This window comes from Danio aesculapii, chromosome 18 (genome assembly GCF_903798145.1).
Source record: "Danio aesculapii chromosome 18, fDanAes4.1, whole genome shotgun sequence".
NCBI lineage: Eukaryota > Metazoa > Chordata > Actinopteri > Cypriniformes > Danionidae > Danio > Danio aesculapii.
This window is the reverse complement of record NC_079452.1, coordinates 23,790,317-23,810,993: the sequence shown is the minus strand read 5'-3', so window position 1 is coordinate 23,810,993 and position 20,677 is coordinate 23,790,317. Positions and strand designations below refer to the sequence as shown.

Genomic DNA, 20,677 nt, shown 5'->3' with positions numbered 1-20,677 from the left:
CGTAACAGATACTTTTTAAAAGCAGTAACACCAGATTGTAAAGGATAACTTTGCTTAACAAAGTAACACTTACTTTTTAAAATAAGTAACACCAAATTGTAATAGATTACCTAGCTAAAAATAGCAACAAAGTAACAGTTATATTTTAAAAGGAGTAATGCCAGATTGTAATGCATTACTTCACTTAAAAAAGTAACAAAGTAACGTCAGATTGTGATGGATTACTTTGCTAAAAAAGTAAGTTACTTCTTAAAAGTAACACCAGATTGTAATGGATTTTTAACTGTTACTTTTTAAAAGAAATAACACCAGATTGTGATGGATTACTCTGCTAAAAAAGTAACAAAGTAACCGTTACATTTTAAAAGGAGTAATGCCAGATTGTGATGGATTACTCTGCTAAAAAAGTAACAAAGTAACTGTTACATTTTAAAAGGAGTAATGCCAGATTGTAATATATTGCTTCACTTGAAAAAGTAACAAAGTAACTGTTACTTTACTTTTTAAAAGTAACTAAAGAATGTAATGGATTACTTTGCTAAAAAAGTAGCAGTTATTTTTTTAAAGTATCGCCAGATTGTAATGCATTGCTTTCCTTAAAGTAACAGTTACTTTTTAAAAGAAGTAACCCCATATTGTAATGCATTACTTAAAAAAGTAACAGTTACCTTACTTTTTTCAAGTAGTAATGCGAGACTGTAATGCATTACTTTCCTTAAAATAACAAAGTTACAGTTACTTTTTAAAGAAGTAACCCCAGATTGTAATGGATTACTTTTAAAAGTAACTTTCGACAGCCCTGCCACAGAACAGTTCGCACCTGTTTAGACTTCCACACCTCCAGCACCGGCATCCCAGCAATGATAGAGTTTGGATCTTCCTGTGCAGCTGAGTTGACGGTGTCATTGGCTCCGATCACCAGCGCCAGGTCCGTCTCTACACACACACACATAAAACAATAGCAGCGCTCTACTAGTGGCTCTCATGCGATGGTGTCAGGTTTCCTCTCTGCTCTTCAAGCTTATCTGCAGCAGCTAACCAGAAACACATGCTGTCCTCTGAGCGCAGACACACAGAAGAACAGCCTCGCATGTCTAGGCACAATTACATAATCACAATGAATTATTACAAAGATCAGAGCGCTGTAGGACTGCAGATGTGTCCTGACCGCAGCCGGACACTGATATACAGCGGATCATCCATCTGTATCTGACCACACTGATCCACAGCCACTGCAAACGCATTTATAATCATTCAGTCTCAAACAAACGCTGATTTTCATCTGTTAATCCTGAAAAATATGTTTTATAAATGATCTAATACTAATAATACACTGCTTTTCTTAAAGCTTTTGTTTTGTCTCTAGTCCAAGTGTCTCAAAGTTCTTAAATCAAGAAGCATTTTCTATACTAGTACATAATATCGTCTTGTTTTCAGAAATAAAGATTCAAAATGAAATGAGTTTGTTCTTAAAACAAGCAAAATCTGTTGCGGCTGGAAGGGCATCCGCTGCGTAAAAATGGGCTGGATAAGTTGGCGGTTCATTCCGCTGTGGCGACCCCGGATTAATAAAGGGACTAAGCTTAAAAGAAAATGAATCAATGAACAAGCAAAATCATCTGCCAATAATGGGGTAAACAGAATAATCTTGTTTTTGCTGTAAAATAACATTATTTTGCTTGTTAAAAACTCACTTTTACATATTTCTGAAGATATTTCAACTAGAAACAAGACAAAGAGAAATAAAAGCAGATTTAGCAGTGAGTGGGTATTGAGCTTTTACCATTTTTCTCAGACATTTTCAGCAAACGTCAGTAATCTCCAAAGTAATGCATACAATATTTTTATCATAGTTTTCAAACCATCACATTCAGTACGATCACTGTTTTTAATATGATATGTTTTATTTTATGTATGTTTGTTTCATTTAAATTGAATGTAAGTAAATTGTATCCCAAACTTTGTCAACATTAAACATAAAATACATCGAATAAAATATATTAAAAACAGTGATAGGCGGTGGTGGCTCAGTGGTTAGCACTGTCACCTCACAGCAAGAAGGTCTCTGGTTCGAGTTTCGAACACATGTGCTATAGGGGAATTGATCAACTAAATTGGCTGTAGTGTATGAGTGTGTGTGTGTGAGTGATTGTGTATGGGTGTTTCCCAGTGATGAGTTGCAGCTGGCAGGGCATCCGTTGCGTAAAACATATGCTGGAATAGTTGGCGGTTCATTCTGCTGTGGTGACCCCTGATTAATAAAGGGAATAAGCTGATAGAAATGATTACGTATATCGTATTAAAACTGTGTACATACTGAATGTGATTCTGCTCAAACTAAAAACAATATTGTCATCAAATGTGTAAAAATTATATGGTTTGAAGGACAGTGGCAAATACAAAGGTTTCAAATGACAATTATTGAGTATTTTGGCCAAACTGTGATCCTTATAATCTTTTAATACGTCATCAAACATTTTAAAGAGTTTTAACGCAACAATTTTTTCATACTCTACAACATTTCAGGCAGTCTACACAAAAATCAGGAGTGAGATTGAGGATATTTGTTATTTGATTCTCAGATGAAAGGCACACACTCTAATGCACATGAGCAGAATAATGCTGATTAATGAATCCAGCGAGTTATTTATCAGCTATTTAAACACAAGTGTAATTGATGGTCGTATCTGATTAGTGTTGATGGGCTAAATCAAGCAAGCATAAGCAGTTGTGTGTGTCTAATATAATCAGTTTAATGAGCAGCACAAATCAAGCTGACCTGGGAAATCATCATTGATTTCGTCCATCTCCAGAACCACATCATACGGCACTCCGGCCTCCGCCAGCAGCACATTCAGCTGCCCGGGCATCCGGCCCGCCACCGGGTGGATCCCAAACCTGATCCAGAAAACACAGCAGAAAATCTACATCTCAGTCAGGGACGGTTTAAAAACTAAATCATTTCATTAAGCACGATACACTGCAAGCATGCTTCTCTTTCTTAGAGTTTGGGTCTTGTTTTGAGTACAAATATCTCAAACTTCTTAAAGCAAGAAACATTTTTTTAGAAAAGCAAAAATTCATTTTGTTTTCAGAAATAATGAGTCAAAATAAAGTGAGTTTTTCCTTAAAAAAAGCGAAATAATCATTGTTTTCAGACTGAAATAACATTATCTTGCCCTGGGCAGATTATTTTACTTGTTATAAGGAGAAACTCTGAAAACAAGACAATATTTTTAATTATTGTAGTTAGAAACAAGACAAAAACTCAAATAAATGGAATAAAATAACAGATAAATTAAAAGAGTAAATAGGAAAACCTTAGATAAAGGAAGGAAATAGAAATAGAAAATAAGAACAAATGTAAAGTATTGAAGAAATGAGATATACAGTGCTCGCCCCCTTTTGAAAATCAACATTTTTATCCATTTCTTAGTGAATATAGATGACATATTTTGGTGCATTTGAACAAAGCAGATTCATTAAACAGGTATATTTATTAAAATAATAAACATCTTTAGAAATAAAAAAAAATAATACATCTAAATTCAAGTGAAATCTTGCAAAAACAAATTACAAACTGCAAAATTCAAAAGCAGAAATAAATAATACAATAACGTAAATCTCAAAATACTGAAAACTGATAGTTTATGTGTAGTTAACAGTGTAGGAAAAACAAATACTAATGAAGTCAGAGGTTACAGGTTTCCAACATTCTTCAAAATATCTTCTTTTGTGTTCAGTAGAAAAAAAACAGATTTAGAACAAATGGAGGGTGAATAAATGCAGGGCTCGAAATTAACCTTTCCAACTGGTAGCACCGGTGCTCCCAACTTCAAAAGTTTAGGAGCACCCACAAAAAATGAATGATTGCTGCTGACATGCTGCCTTGAATGAGAGTTATCTGCTATATAAAGTCCTACTGTTACATTATGAAAATAAATACATGATTTGCATCAAACAAGAATGAAGCACTGCAGCAAGAAATATACTTTTTGCACTATTCTTTATATATATATATGAGCACTACTGTGCCATCTTATATACACTATTGTGCCGTCGAACTGTTGTATAAAAGCAATATCACACTCGTTGCAGTGAGATATGGCTGTATATCAGCACTGGTGGCACGAGGCCGAGGCCGTCCCACCAGTGCTGATATACAGCCATATCTCACTGCTACTCGTGTGATATTGCATTTATACAACAGTTCGACGGCACAATCGTGTATATAAATAAGAAAATCAAACACGGAGAGTCTAAAAACCCCTTTGTATTAGGAACTACTTTCTTCCGCCATTGATTCGCATCTGCAGCTGACGTCAGAACAGCAGAAGCCGTTACTAATTCACCAACGTAACTGTAGAGCTAGTGTTTGAGTGATTCTCTATAGCCTAATCTCTAAAGTAACGGCCAAAGAGCTGATTTTGCTCACACTTTAAGATTATAAGGCTGAACATGACATTAAATGCCATCCATCTACAGAGCTATCTTCTTACAGTGCTACAGTCTACAGTATTTCTCTGTTGCAATCGGGATATCACAATAATTAACCATGAAAAAAGCAACGCAATCACTACCAGACTGCTGTTGTGTTCGCGATAAGGAAAAACCCTAAAAACGTGCAGACTTTGCTTCTGTCTGTCAACACGACACACATTCCTGATATGCGAGCAAATCGGTATAAATACAGCACTACAACATACAACTTTTTGGTACTGTACCAAAGTTGGCAACCCGGGGGTGTTTGCAGACCGTACCAAAGAGGGGGGTGGGTGAAATTACGGGAGTTTTTCTGGAAGAAATAAAAAAGGGGATGGTTGCAGGAGATTGGTCTGAAATACGTGATACTCCCAGGAAAAACAGGAATGTTGGCAGGTATGCTTACCAGTTTAATATTGATTTGATCTGCTGTAGTTAGAAATCAGACTGTTAGAAGCTTGTAAGCGTTAGGGCTTATTATGCGGTTCTGGCGCCATCTTGTGGATAGAAAACGTCAGCCGTCTTTGGTCTACTACACTATGGCAGCTAATGGATGCCGACGAGCTCTCTCAGAAATTGTAAATATTTTAAAATAGGCACTATTCTTACAAATACACTGCCTAATTGCTCTCTAAACAACTACATTATCAACTAAAAAAGCCTCCAAAGTACATTTTGTTGTCTAACAGCAGTAATATTTGGCAGACTGTAGTGTCTCTGCTTGTTGCTGGCTGTTTGTGGGCGGAGTAATACACAAAGGGTAAAGAGGCTGTACGGGTGCTGATATTACTGAAATATCTCACGGCTATCAGCCAATCAGATTCGAGAACCAGACCGAACTGTTGTAAATCCATGGTTTGTGAACTTAGTAAAGAGGAAAAACTTAGCAAAACTTCTTTGGCGATGATGTACAGTATACAGTGGTAGATTTGACATTTAGCAGCCATTGAACACGCAGTGAATGCAACACATCAAGATTCAGGCCATTAACAGCTGATCCACTCCGAGTCTTTCAGTTGTATTTCTGAAAACATGATCTCGACTGGCGGATCATCATTCACCACACGATCGATATCATCAGCAGCATTATTTGTAACTTTAGGTGGGTTTGCAAACCTGTGTACACTTCATTGCATCTTCCTCAGACTGCAGCCGTCCGCATTTCCTGCAGTCATAAAAGCTCCCCGTCATCTGACAGCAGAACGCATTAGGGGATTGAACCAATATAAGATCTACGCAGCAGGGAAGACCAATTCAGCACGTTTATATCAAAACAGGTCGCACTACAACCACTATATGCAGTCGCACAAATGCTCCAATATATCATGAGGTCACATAGAGTAAATTTCAGGTGCATACGCGACCAAAATGCTCACAATTTCGAGAAATGATGCCAGAACTATCAGTTTAACTCCATTTCTACTGTTTGATTTATTTGACTTCTTTTCTATTTCAACAGATGGCCTGAAAGCATACATTAATCACATAACGAAGATCAAACAGGCTGCAAAAAACATTAGCAAGACGTCCTAAATGAGTCCTTCAGAAATAAACACTTTACATAGAGTTTTACCTTTCCTTAAATGCCTAGAAACTCAAGAGTCCCTAATGATGTCTTTAAAATCCCCTCAAATGTTGGTCTTCTGAGTCGATTACAGCAGGAGAGCTTCGTTGTTTTTCTTTTGACACGTTTAAAGTTAAATTAAAAATAAAGATATCAATATTGTGCATGTTGATTATCCCATATATTGAGTTATTGAACATCTGCGGCTCTGCTCTCCTGCTTTATTTACAGAACGGCCTCAGCTTTTATCAGACGCAGATGTGTTTGAGTCGTGTTTCTAACAGAGTTACGCCGCTGACCTGCCAAGCGCTGGAGACAGACGCTAAAAACACTGGATGAGGAGTGTGAGAACGGAGTGTGTGATTATTTCTGGAGCTTGTTTTGCTCTTACTCTGGTTTCAGAGGTACTGGACTGACCTCACAGACTTTCCCTGCTCACGGAGCATCTTCACCATATCAGCGATGGGATACTGAGCCTTCGCTGCACACAGACCCCAGCCTGTCATGGAGAAACACACACACACACACACACACGTTTTCAGCATGAATACACACTGATTTTGTTGTGCACCCTCTCACATTCACACAGTTTCACTCACAGACACACACACGCACTCACACACATATACATACTCTTACACACCTTCTCACACATTCTCTCTCACACACACACACACACACACGCTGGAGTGCGCCTGAGGAATCCCCGAACCCTGGCCTGAAGCTGGACCTGCACATTTGCTTCAGGTTTGCAGTAATAAGCGCAGCGGCGTGTGGAGAATTGTGTCATCAGACGTTCAGGGAATCCGCATGATTGGCTGCAGACGGCAGAGTTTCCTGACCGCCAGATGTGTGTGTGTCGGAGCATCGCGTGTGGAGACCAGACACGCACACATGCAGCCCGCGCCCGGGGTCACACAACACAAGGAGAACATGCATTATGTGTGTGTGGACAAGAAAGATAGTGTGTGTGTGTGTGTGTGTGTGTGTGTGTTTAAAATATATGTGTGTGTGTCAGCATGTTTTCTGACCATTAACATAAAATTAAATAAAATAAAATAAAATTAAATTAAATTTCCTTCAGTTTAGTCCTTTTAGTCATCAAGGGTTTTCCACAGCGGAATGAACCGCCAACTATTCCCGCATATTTTTTACACAGCGGATGCCCTTTCAGCCGCAACCCAGTACTGGGAAACGCCCATACACACTCATTCTCACACACACACACATACACTATGGCCAAGTGTGTGTGTGTGTGTGTCTGTTCTTAAATACACTCACCGGCCACTTTATTAAGTACACCTCACTAGTACCAGGTTGGACCCCTTTCTCCTTCAGATCTGCTTTAATCCTTCATGGCAGAGACTCAACAAGCTACTGGAAATATTCCTCAGAGATTTTGCTCCATATTGACATGATAGCATCACACAGTTGCTGCAGATTTGTCGGCTGCACATCCATGATGCCAATCTCCCGTTCCACCACATCCCAAAGATGCTCTATTGGATTGAGCTCTGGTGACTGTGGAGGCCATTTGAGTACAGTGAACTCATTGTCATGTTCCAGAAACCAGTCTGAGATGATTGGAGCTTTATGACATGGTGCGTTATCCTGCTGGAAGTAGCCATCAGAAGATGGAGACACTGTGCTCATAAAGGGATGGACATGGTCAGAACAATACTCAGGTAGGCTGTGGTGTTGACACCATGCTCAATTGGTACTAATGGACCCAAAGAAAATCTCCCCCACACCATTACACCACCACCAGCAGCCTGAACCGCTGATACAAGGCAGGATGGATCCATGATTTTCATGTTGTTGAGGCCAAATTGTGAGCCGAGCATCTGAATGTGGCAGCAGAAATGGAGACTCATCAGACCAGGCAACGTTTCTCCAATCTTCTATTGTCCAGTTTTGGTGAGCCTGTGTGAATTGTAGCCTCAGTTTCTTGTTCTTAGCTGACAGGAGCGGCACCCGGTGTGGTCTTCTGCTGCTGTAGCCCATCCGCCTCAAGGTTGGACGTGTTGTGTGTTCAGAGATGCTCTTCTGCAGACCTCGGTTGTAACGAGTGCTTATTTGAGTTACTGTTGCCTTTCTATCAGCTGGAACCAGTCTGGCCATTCTCCTCTGACCTCTGGCATCAACAAGGCATTTGCGCCCACAGAACTGCCGCTCACTGGATATTTCCTCTTTGTCGGACCATTCTCTGTAAACCCTAGAGATGGTTGTGCGTGAAAATCCCAGTAGATCAGCAGTTTCTGAAATACTCAGAGCAGCCCGTCTGGCAGCAACAACCATGCCACATTCAGCGTCACTTAAATCCCCTTTCTTCCCCATTCTGATGCTCGCTTTGACCTGCAGCAGATCCTCTTGACCATGTCTACATGCCTAAATGCACTGAGCTGCTGCCATGTGATTGGCTGATTAGACATTTGAGTTAATGAGCAGTTAGACAGGTGTACCTAATAAAGTGGCCAGCGAGTGTGTCTGTGTGTGTGTCTGTTTTTTGAGTGTGTGTGTGTGTGTGTGTGTGTGTGTGTGTGATAGAAGAGCTTTAGATAAATAAAATAAATGGACTCATTTGCAGCTGATAGTGTGTGTGGAGATTAATGAGTGCCTGGAAGACAGCGGGAGAAACAGGTGTGTGAAGGTGTGTTTGTGTGTGCGTGTACATGAGTGTGTGTCCTTGTGTATGTGTGTGTTTCTGTGGAATTGTATGTTTGCATGTGTGTGAATGTGCATGTCCGTTTGAGTGTGTGTGTGTGTGTGTGTGCTGAAGTTTGTGTCTCAGTGCCCTCTGCTATCCCATCATGCTCTGTCAAACACTGCCCTCTAGTGTTCAGGAATATTTCAGCATCAGCAGCAGAGTTTGACTTATTTTTCATCCCTCAGGTTTCACGATTCCCTCACAGTGAACAATAATCTGATCAGCAGACACACACACACACACAAATGTCTGTTATTTGTGTATCTGTGTGTGTGACAGAGAGAGAGAGAAAGTATGTGTGTATGTCTGTGCACTTGTGTATGTGTTTGTGTGTGCGTGTCTGCATGTGTGAGTGTTTGTGCATGTGTTTAAATGTGTGTGTGTGTGTTTAAATGTGCATTTGTCTGCAAGTGTATGTGTGTGTGTGTGTGTGTGCATGTCCCACCAGGTGTTATGATGATGCTGTTGGCCTCTTTGATCATCTCGATGGACTGCTCCACGTTGACCTCAGTGTGTGTTCCCACAATCTCCATGGGTTTCCCACCGGCAGTGGACGAGGTGCCGTATCCACCCAGAATCACATTCGGTAGCGAACGGTTCATGGCCTGCAGGACACACACACACACACACACACACACACACACACACACACGCACAAATATACACATACACACACACACACACAAACACACGCACACACACACTCATCAGCAGACCCTGACTCTCCTGCTGCATCTCAGTCGGCTCCTATCTCATTCATCAGCCAGTTGTGTGGTGTGCACTAACACTTTCTGTTAAGGGTGGATGTAGTAGTGTGTATGAATGCACCCTTATTTTCACAATGCATTGTGGGAGTTTTTTAAGGTTGTGAGTGTGTCAGTGCACTGGAAGAATTTAGCAATTGAGACCGCACTGACGCCCTGATCAGTGCACTGACTAGTGAACAAGGGTGCGGATGCAGACTGAGACACATCCTTCAGCTCCGCCCCCACCGGCGTTCACTCACCACACACATGATGTAGGACAGGATGGCGCCGGATGAGCCAATCAGAGCGCCGACGATGGTCATCAGGTTGTTGTCCAGCAGGAAACCCTCAGCACACAGAGCCCAGCCGGAGTAACTGTTCAACACCGTGATCACCACCGGCATATCTGCTCCACCGATGGCGGAGGTCAGCGTCACACCCTACACACACACACACACACACACAATATATATACAATATACACACATAATATACACATACAATACACACACATACAGATAATACACACACTCACACACAGATAATACACACACATAATATATACACACATCCAATACACACATATACACACAGATAATACACACACACACACAGAGATAATACACACATACTTAATATATACACACATACAATACACACACATACATACACACACATATACAGACAGATAATACACACACACACACACACAGATAATACACACAAACACACACACACAGATAATACACACATACTTAATATATACACACATACAATACACACACATACAATACACACACATATACAGACAGATAATACACACACACACACACACAGATAATACACACACACATAATATATACACACATACAATACACACAGATAATACACACACACACACACAGAGATAATACACACATACTTAATATATACACACATACAATACACACACATACAATACACACACATATACAGACAGATAATACACACACACACACACACACAGATAATACACACAAACACACACACACAGATAATACACACATACTTAATATATACACACATACAATACACACACATACAATACACACACATATACAGACAGATAATACACACACACACACACACACAGATAATACACACACACATAATATATACACACATACAATACACACACATATACAGACAGATAATACACACACACACACACACACAGATAATACACACACACATAATATATACACACATACAATACACACACGTGTTAAACACATAATACACACACACACAATACACACACATAAACACATAATACCCACACAGATAATACACACACACACAATACATACATAAACAAATAATAAACACACACAGGTAATACACACACACATACACAATACACACATGTACAATACACACATAAACACATAATACACACACACAGATAATACACACACACACATAATTAACAATACACACACACATAATATACACACAAACAATACACACAAAAACACATGATACACACACACAGATAATACACACACACACACACACACACACAAACACAAAATACACACACACATAATACACACACACACAAACACACAAATAAACACAGAACACACACACATATACACATAAACAATATATACACACATAATAAACGAACACACAAACAAAACATAAACAAATAATACACACATAATAAACACACACATAATAAACACACACAAACAAATACACAGATAATAGAAACACACAAAAACAATACACACACACAAACAAAATATATGCACACATAATACACGCACACAGACATAGAGACACACACACACACATACACACTCAATATACACACAATATACTCACACAGACACACACAATATATATATATACACACACACACACACACGTAATACACAATACACACATGAACACATAATACACATACAGACATACACACACACACAGTATACACACACATGCACACATATACAAAACACACATACAATAAACATCAAACGTCACATCAAAAATATATTAGTTTCTTTGTGTGTGTTTCTGTGTGTGTTTGTGTGCGTGTGTGTGTGTGTGTGTGTGTGTGTGTGTGTGTGTGTGTGTGTGTGTGTGTGCGTGTGTGTGTGTGTGCGTGTGTGTGTGTGCCTTTGTGATTCTGTGTGTGTTTTTGTGTGTGTGCCTTTGTGATTCTGTGTGTGTGTGTGTATGTGTGTGTGTGTGTTTAGTGGTGTTATTGTCACCATGACTGTGGAGAGTCCGGAGACGCCCAGTAAGCAGCCCATGCCGGTGTGGAAGGAGTCGCTCAGCATGAAGGGCACCATCCCGCCCACTGACGCCAACATCAGACCCGCATTCAGCATGTGACGCCCGGGCAGCAGCAGAGGAGCTGAATTCAGAAGACCTGCACACACACACACACACACAGATAATGTTGTCTAGCTCTCTGAAACTGACCCTTTCAGGCTGTGATCCTAACTGTGGTGTTTTGGTGACTGTTGCTTTAAATGCAAATGAGATAGTGCTCTTTTCAGAAGGAGGCGGAGCTACAGACAGCACCATAGTGACAGATGTAATACAGCAGTGTGTGTGTTGTCAGCGCTGGTCAGGTGTGCATGTGTGCTTCAGTGTGAGTGTGTGCTTCAGTCTTCTGTCAGTCTATGTCGCTCCTGTCGCTGCTTCATCTAAAACTCCACATCTATAATCCTCTTAGTCTATGCTGACATTATCTTCAGCAGCTCAAACACTCTAATGGCTAATGGACAGACGGCTGCTTCTCACTCAGGGCTGCTGTTTATGCTAATGAGATGGAGAGATGGGCACTAGTGGGCGGGGCTTTCCCCCTCTGATGACACGTACAAAGGGAGAATGTCAATCAAAGTCTGATTAGAATAAACACAATTAATTCATGGTGATCATTAGAGGCTGGAGATATTCACACACTGCTGACACACACACTCACACACACACACACACACACACACACTACTGGGGTTGAACCCCATTTTAAAGTAATTTCTGCATAATAGGTGGCCTTTAATGTCAGTGAATGCACCTTGTAGTTTGCCGTACGCCACCAGAGAGCCACTGAAGGTCACTCCGCCGATGTAGGTGCCCAGGTACGCCACGATCTTCAGCATGCCAGCTGCCGGATGAACATCCAGGTGTGGATACTCGATCATGTACTCGGCCACGCAGGTGAGCACCGCAGCCAGACCCACCAGACTGTGGAACGCAGCCACCAGCTGAGGGAGATCCGAGATCTCGATGCGCTTGGCGATGGTCAGACCTGCCAACACACACACACACACACACACACACATACATATGAACACATGAACGCACACACACACTGTAATGTGTGTATTTATATAGTGCATTTATCGTGTATGGCCATACACCCAAAGCGCTTCACCATCATGAGGGGGGTCTCTCCCACCACCACCAGTGTGCAGCTCCACTTGGATGATGCGACGACAGCATCAGGACAGTGGAAAGACTGGGATGATTGGGAGGTTATGATGGGTAAGGGCTGATGGAGGAAGATTGGCCAGGCCACTGGGGTTACACCTCTACTCTTTACCAGAAGTGCCATGACATTATTACCGTAGGTTCACAAAGGGACGAGAGCGTCAAAGTAGCCAGAAGTCATTCATTTTTAATGAGAGACGGCAGCGATACGCGGCGAGGAGCAGTGCGGTGAGCCTTCGCCGGTGTGAGCGTCGAGGAGAGTTGAAATCAAGTCATCTTTATGCTAATGAGCTATGATGCAGTTCGGCAGCAAGCAATCAGAATGAAGAAGTCCAGCGCTTGAGAGGAGTTCAGAGAACATGGACCTGTGAACTTTGGTTCTGAACACAGTTGTTCCCAAGGGTTTGATTATTGCGGTCGCCAGATTTTCAATTATTTACAATGTTTTCTCACAGGAACATGCATTAAAGAAGTTACTGGCGAGTTACTGATGTGTATTAATGTTATATATATATATATACACATGGTTTCCGCCTACATTCATTCTTCCATGGCCAAAATTCATCCCGCCACAGCTACATTACAGCTTCTCATTCAAAACATTTTATTTATTTAATAGCGGGTGATAACCACACTAAATGTATTAAAGGGTAAGTGAATTATAACAGCGTGAACTTTTCTATAACCAACCGTAGTAGTGCTGTGCGTCATTTGTTTAACCCTTTAAGGTTACCTGCTGACTGACTGGCTGACTGACTGGCTGACTAACAGGTGCGTGATGAGTGAGGCCAGCAAACATGATGTATAGCTGTTTCACTTCACTTTAGGACACATTAATACCACTCTGTAGGTCTATTGGACACATTTATAAATATTCCTAGCAAATCTAATAAATGTTGGAGACATACTCGTTACATAAACGCACTTAATCGCACTTCACTTTGAGAGAAGATCTGCGCTCAGTGTTGCCAGATGATGCTGACTGTTTCCAGCCCAAAAGCTGTCGAAAAACTGCCGAAAACCAAAAAGCTTTTTACCCGCAAAACCGCCCAATCTGGCAACACTGTCTGCGCTTGAGCAGTGCGTATTTGAGGGCGCAAGAAGCTTTGTGCATGAGCAGAGGAAATCAGCGTGCAAGCAAAGAGATTCGCATGCTGTAGGCTGTTACATGAATGCGATCTCGACTCGTAATACTGCGCTCACAACATTTGTCATTAAAATAACGCCACGGGTAGTAAGTAGATCTGTGTAAAAAAGGCCTGCCGCCACAGCTGGAAAAAATCCTAGAGGAAACACTGATATATATATATATATATATATTTATCTTTTAAAAAAAAAGCTCACTGACAATATAGAGCCCTCTTTACTATACTGGGGCATTAGGACTCACACAGACAGCAGGTTGAGCGCCCCCTGCTGGCTTCACTAACACCACTACTAACAGCAACCTAGTGCTCCCTTGTGGTCTCCCATCCAGACACTGACCAGACTCAGCGACTAACAGGTATTGGGCTGCAGGGTGATACGGCTACGGCTTACCCATAGACATATACACACACACACACACACGTATACAACCACACACACATATAAACACATGGACACATACAAACACATATACACACACAGATATATACACACACACACACACAAACACATATATATATATATATATATATATATATATATATACACACACAGACACTTGTCGTGTTTTTCACAATTATTATGGACTGTTTGACTGATATGATGCGTTTACATCAGCTTGAAAGTTTTTAATATTTAGATTTTTTTTAATGAACATTAATATGTGTTTACGTATGTATTATGTCATCTTTGCATCAGATAATGAAAAAGGATTGCCGCTTATGTGAGGTGTTTGTCATGCTGTGTTTTGGGGGGCATCAGGTGTAAACATAGTTAATCTGCATTTTCTTTTCGGCTTAGTCCTTTTAATAATCAGATGTCACCACAGCGGAATGAACCGCCAACTGTTCCAGCATATGTTTTACACAGCGGACGCCCTTCCAGCTGCAACCTAGTACTGGGAAACACCAATACACACTCATTCACACACACACACTGATACACTACAGCCAAGTTAGTTGATCAGTTCCCCTATAGCGCATGTGTTTGGACTGTGGGGGAAACCGGAGCACCCGGAGGAAACCCACGCCAACACGGGGAGAACATGCAAACTCCACACAGAAGAACCAACTGACCCAGTCAGGACTTGAACCAGAGACCTTCTTGCTGTGAGGCGATCTTGCTACCTACTGCGCCACCGTGACGCCCTAATCTGCATCTAGCACTGAATTTATTCACAGCGCTTATTACCCAGAGTTCCTCCAGTTGCCATGGCGATGGACATCTGCGACAGGAGCTCAGGTGAGGGTTTGAGAGCGCCGAGTGTGGCTGCGATTCCTCCGGCGACTCCGATCATTCCCAGAGCGTTCCCTAAACGACTGGTTCCCTGAGCGGAGAGACCGGCCAGAGCTCCAACACAACACATACCAGAGCCCAGGTACATCATCTGCAAACACACACACACACACACACACACACACACACACACACACACACACACACATTAGACCAGAGCCCAGGTATATACATACTCACACACACACACACACACACACACACACACACGCACACACACACACACACACACACACACACACACACACACACACACACACACACACACACACACACACAGACTTTAGAGTCATGTGACCTGCTCAATGCTGTATCCGCCAGCAACAGATGCCCCGTACCCGCCCACAAACGCCAGTCCTGGCAATGTGTACAGGTAGTTGTACTCTGGAGGGTCCGTGGGCCTCTTGAACATGTCCAGCATCCTCTGAGTGATCAGAAAACCACCTGCAGACACAGCAGACATTACAGTTCACCGCGCAGTCCAGTGTAAGGCCAGTGAAAAGTGTGGTTTGTTGTGTTGGAGGTGTGGCTTGTTGTGTTGGAGGTGTGGCTTTGTTGTTTTGGGGGTGTGGCTTATATTAGAGGTGTTGCTTGCTGAGTTTAAGTGTTGTTTCCTGTGTCGGAGGTGTGGTTTGCTTTGTAGAGGGTGTGGTTTTGTTGATATGGAGATGCAACTTGTGTTGGGGTGTGGTTTATTTAGCTGGAGGTGTGGCTTGATGAGTGGAAGTGTGTATCAGACATGTGGTGTATATTGGGAGTGTCATATCAGAGGTGTGGTTTGTTGAATTTGTGTGTTGTTGTGGTTTGTGTTGCTCTGACCTGCGATGTTGATGGAGGACACAAACGCAGCCAGCAGAGCCAGAGATTCGGGAAGAGACGAGGGTGTCAATCCTCCACCCATCAGCACTAGCCCACCCACTGCTGTCAGACCTGCACACACACACATACACACGTATAAGTACACACACAGTATCACACTCTTCCACGTGTGCCTCACCTGAGATGGCGTTGGTCACAGACATGAGTGGCGAGTGCAGGGCCGGAGTCACGCCCCACACCGTGTGATATCCCACAATTCCAGCAAGGCCAAAGGTCGTCACCATCTGAGTGAAGGCAGCATTGGGAGAGGAGATACCCAAACCCAGAACGGTGGAGAGACCTTCCCAAACACACCCACAGACAGACAGAGCGTGAGACAGACGGACAGAGAGTGTCCTTTATAACACTAATTAAGTCATCTGTAGGCCCACACTGAATCTGTGCCACACAGAGTCTACAGTTTAGAAGTCCTTTAGCATAAATATTTCACAGAATTCAGCACAAACAGCAGGTAATGTCTGCAGATTTCTGTTTTTATTCATCGATTGCTTTATTCATCGAGTGGCTCATTCGTCTGGTGTCTGACCTGCAGTGTAGATGCCTGCAGAGGTCATGGTGCGTCTGAACGGGGAGATTACAGCACGTTTCTCAGCCTCCAGCTCTGCCACACTCTTCTGCTTGGCCGGCGGTGGCGGTGGAGTGGTTTTTGGCAGCGGTGCAGGAAAAAGATTCTGACCTTGCTGGAAACAAGAAATAAAAACATAAATCTTTAATAACATGTCATCTGTACTGCAAAAGTGCAGAGTGCAAGAAAAAGAGAAAGGTTAATGCAAGGAATTATTGATGTCGGGCTGTTGAATTATTAGGCAATAATGCTCACCTGAGGTGGTGATGCAGCCACGACCTGCTACTCTCTGTATTATTTTCTATTATTACACGGATCAAAGCACATAAAGTACATCTAAAGTGCACTGCACAGATACACTGCGTCTCCAAATACACTTGCTATTGTAAAGACAATAAAAACAGCCAATATGTCTGGCACATGATCTAAAATTACTGTCCTTATGAGTTATGAGTGTGCTTCAGGCATAACTTGCATTAAACCAGTCAGAGTCTCACCTCGCATTCCCTTTATGGAGCATTCGCTATTTACATGGAGAATTTTGTAAGCAGAAAATCTGAATTCTTCACTAGTGATGGAACGAATCTGCTCATGGGCAAGGTTAAAGCTAGCAGACCAACTACAGAATGAGCCGAAATCAACCAAAGCCCCCTGAGGTGAGGAAGGTTTTTAATATTTAAAGATATTTCTGTGCTGCTGCGCATCCCTGTGTGTGTAATAAGCAAAATGCATGCATGTTTTGACCCTGCCTATTAGTAAAACAGTGCCATTGTCTTAACACACCTCCTTCTCACACCAGCACACCCATGGGTGTACAAATGCATTTGCTATTTAAATAACAGCATGGCGCAGGGTGTGAGAATGAATGATAACTGTGTGAATACACTTGTGTCTCATCTGCTCTGGGTGTATGAGAAAATAATAGGACAATAATAATACTAATAAAAGTGTATAATACTGTAGGAGAGATTATGTTGAAACGAAGAGAGAGGAAGAGCTACCTTCATCACCATCGTCCCTCTGATCACGTGATCCAGCGTCCCGTAGTCGAACTCGTCTCTGGGCTCAAAGTGGAAGAACTCTTTATCGGGGCTGATGGCCTTCAGCAGTTTGATGATGTTGTTGGAGTACAGAGAGCTGGCCTGTGTGGCCATCCGACTGGGCAGATCCGTGTAGCCGATGTGTGTGACACCCTGCACAACATACACACACAGAGACATGTCAGACAATACTGGGCGACATGATGAACATCTGATGAAGAAATCAGGATACTGGTAATCTGTTCTTTATTTTATAAATGTTTGAATATTATTTAATTATTATATATTTTCCTCTCATCTCTAAGGTGTTTTATTGCCAGTGCAAATATTTGATTAAGATTGTAGAAATATAAAATAAATACTGATCAAATATAAAACACTACTGATTCTAAATGACTCAACATGAATTATCACTAAACAAAATGTAAGCAATATAAACTGTCAGGATTCTGCCACTCCAGTCCTGTTAGTTCTTGTTTTGGTGGCAGAGTCCAGACACTAGTCATGTCATGTTTTATATGTTGTGCTCGAGTCAAGTTTTCTCGGGTCCAGTACTTCTTTCTCATCATTGTCTGTGCTTGTCATTGTGTAAGCGCCGTCCTGGTTGCGCTCGGACCGTGTGCGATATCGATTGATGCAAGGTCTGGACATGGTTTGGATGCGCGCTCTGGTCCTGGTGTCTGTGTTTGTTTTGTCTGATGTTCATTCTCAGAGTCTCAGTCTAGTTGGTTTCGGATGGCGCTGAGAGGGAACATTCACGTCGCATATGTGAGGGCACGGTAAGTATCTTTATTTATCGCGTGCTCATGTCTTGCGTTGTTGTGTTTGTGTTGTGACACGCTGTCAATGAGCTCTTTCATTGACTGCATGTTCTAGTCCTGTTTGTATGTGAGCACATGGCTTGTGTTTTTGTACCATGTGTTCTTTTGTCTAGCGTCTTTTCCCACCCACCTTGTTATCCTGTTTGTAATTATTATTTTCATCTGTCCGCCTGTCTGTTCATTGGTTTGTCTTCAATATTTATTCTCCTTGTGTATTCTGTCCTGTGCTGGTCTTTCCTCATTAATTCAGTGTCCATGTGTCATCATTGAGGATGTCATGAAATTGAACATGCCCTGTCGAGTTAAGTGTGTATTTCCATGTGTTCCCCATGGGGAGTTTGTTCTCCTTTTATTAAATAAAATAGTTTTCATTTGCTGCAATTGGGTCCTCGAAACCCCCAACCTTGATTATTCATGGGTCTGTCTGCGTCCCCGTAATGGAGTATAATAATGAGCTCATATTAATTATGAAAATGTTGTACCATTAACAATGTATTGTGTGGCACCATGAAATAAAGGACAGAGCATATATTAAAGGATAGGACATTTATTTTGTCCATATGATATCTATTGTCTGCACAGCCATACACACACACACACACACACACACACACCTGATGGACGTAAAGTTCTCCGGGTTTGGTGGTCTCGATGTTTCCTCCGGCCTCGGCTGCCAGATCCACCACCACTGACCCATCCCGCATGCTCTCCACCATCTCACGCTTGATCAGCACTGGAGCTTGCTTACCTGACACACACACACACACACACACACACACACACATGAACCAAAACACATCCTTTGAAAAAAAATCAGACAGACCCTCCAAGATTTAGCGTCGCTGAATTTAACGCAAAATTAATTTGTTGTGTTTTTAACGAAGGCTAATCATCCGGTGTGTGTTTCATGCTATGTAACATTATCGCAACACACATTCAAATACGCCTGCTTGAACCTGGACACCTGAGTTTATCGCTCACCAAACTTCTACATATTTTGTCAGATTTATAGTGTGTGTGAGACTGTGGGTCTGTGTGTGTGAGCGCATATGTGTGTGTATATGTGTGTGTGTGCATATGTATTTATGATTGTGAGTAAGTGAGTGTATGAGTGTGTGTATGACTGTGAGTGTGTGTGTGTTCACCAGGAATAAGAGCTGTGCTGATGATGATGTCCACGTCTCTGCACTGTTTGGCGAACAGACTCATCTCGGCCTCCAGGAACTCTTTGGACATCTCTTTAGCGTATCCTCCGACCCCTTCACCTGACTCTGCGATGTGCACCTCCAACGGCTCTGCTCCGAACGATTTGAACTGCTCCAGTGCAGCCGGTCTGACGGAACACACACACACACACACACACACACACACACACACACACACACACACACGCACACACACACACCCACACACCCACACAGTCAGATTTATGCAGATCTTTTTTTGCAGTCACCTGAACCCAGTCACCTGCAGTCACCTGAACCTTAATTTGTGAATTGTGAGGTCCCGGAACAGATCGGGGTAACGGATCCGGCATGTTACCCGAAGATGGAGTGGTGCCGCGCATGAAAGGTGGTGGTGGTGGGGGGTATTGTTGGTGCGGTGGATGGTGGAGGGGTGTCGCGGATGAAAGTGAGCGGGGCGGGGGTGTTGAGGGTTGGGGAGTCACGGCAGAAAGTGAAAGTGAACAGCGGATGGGGGAGAAGGGCAGTTGAGGAGGGGGATCGGTAATATGTGTGTATGGATGTTTCCCAGAGATGGGTTGCAGCTGAAAGGGCATCCGCTGCATAAAACATGTGCTGGATAAGTTGGCGGTTCATTCCGCTGTGGCGACCCCTGATTAATAACGGGACTAAGCCGAAAAGAAAATGAATGAATATATATATATATTATAGGTGGGCATAGATCATTTTTTTTAATCTAGATTAATCTGAAGTCAGGA

General features: G+C 42.2%; 1 protein-coding gene across 1 annotated transcript in view; it reads right to left on the bottom strand.

Annotated features, from left to right (window-relative positions):
* LOC130245604 (NAD(P) transhydrogenase, mitochondrial-like) overlaps positions 1 to 20,677 on the bottom strand; it is a 28,631-nt gene that overhangs the window by 1,292 nt on the left and 6,662 nt on the right. Inside the window, exons 6-20 of the mRNA XM_056478357.1 lie at positions 19,881 to 20,068; positions 19,350 to 19,483; positions 17,876 to 18,067; positions 16,836 to 16,989; positions 16,428 to 16,589; positions 16,250 to 16,360; positions 15,729 to 15,874; positions 15,326 to 15,521; positions 12,573 to 12,806; positions 11,761 to 11,921; positions 9,760 to 9,939; positions 9,199 to 9,358; positions 6,464 to 6,545; positions 2,780 to 2,898; positions 821 to 936 (exon numbers count right to left, since the gene is read on the bottom strand). Coding sequence (XP_056334332.1) covers positions 821 to 936; positions 2,780 to 2,898; positions 6,464 to 6,545; positions 9,199 to 9,358; positions 9,760 to 9,939; positions 11,761 to 11,921; positions 12,573 to 12,806; positions 15,326 to 15,521; positions 15,729 to 15,874; positions 16,250 to 16,360; positions 16,428 to 16,589; positions 16,836 to 16,989; positions 17,876 to 18,067; positions 19,350 to 19,483; positions 19,881 to 20,068 — 2,335 coding nt within the window. The remainder of the gene's footprint in view (positions 1 to 820; positions 937 to 2,779; positions 2,899 to 6,463; positions 6,546 to 9,198; positions 9,359 to 9,759; positions 9,940 to 11,760; positions 11,922 to 12,572; positions 12,807 to 15,325; positions 15,522 to 15,728; positions 15,875 to 16,249; positions 16,361 to 16,427; positions 16,590 to 16,835; positions 16,990 to 17,875; positions 18,068 to 19,349; positions 19,484 to 19,880; positions 20,069 to 20,677) is intronic.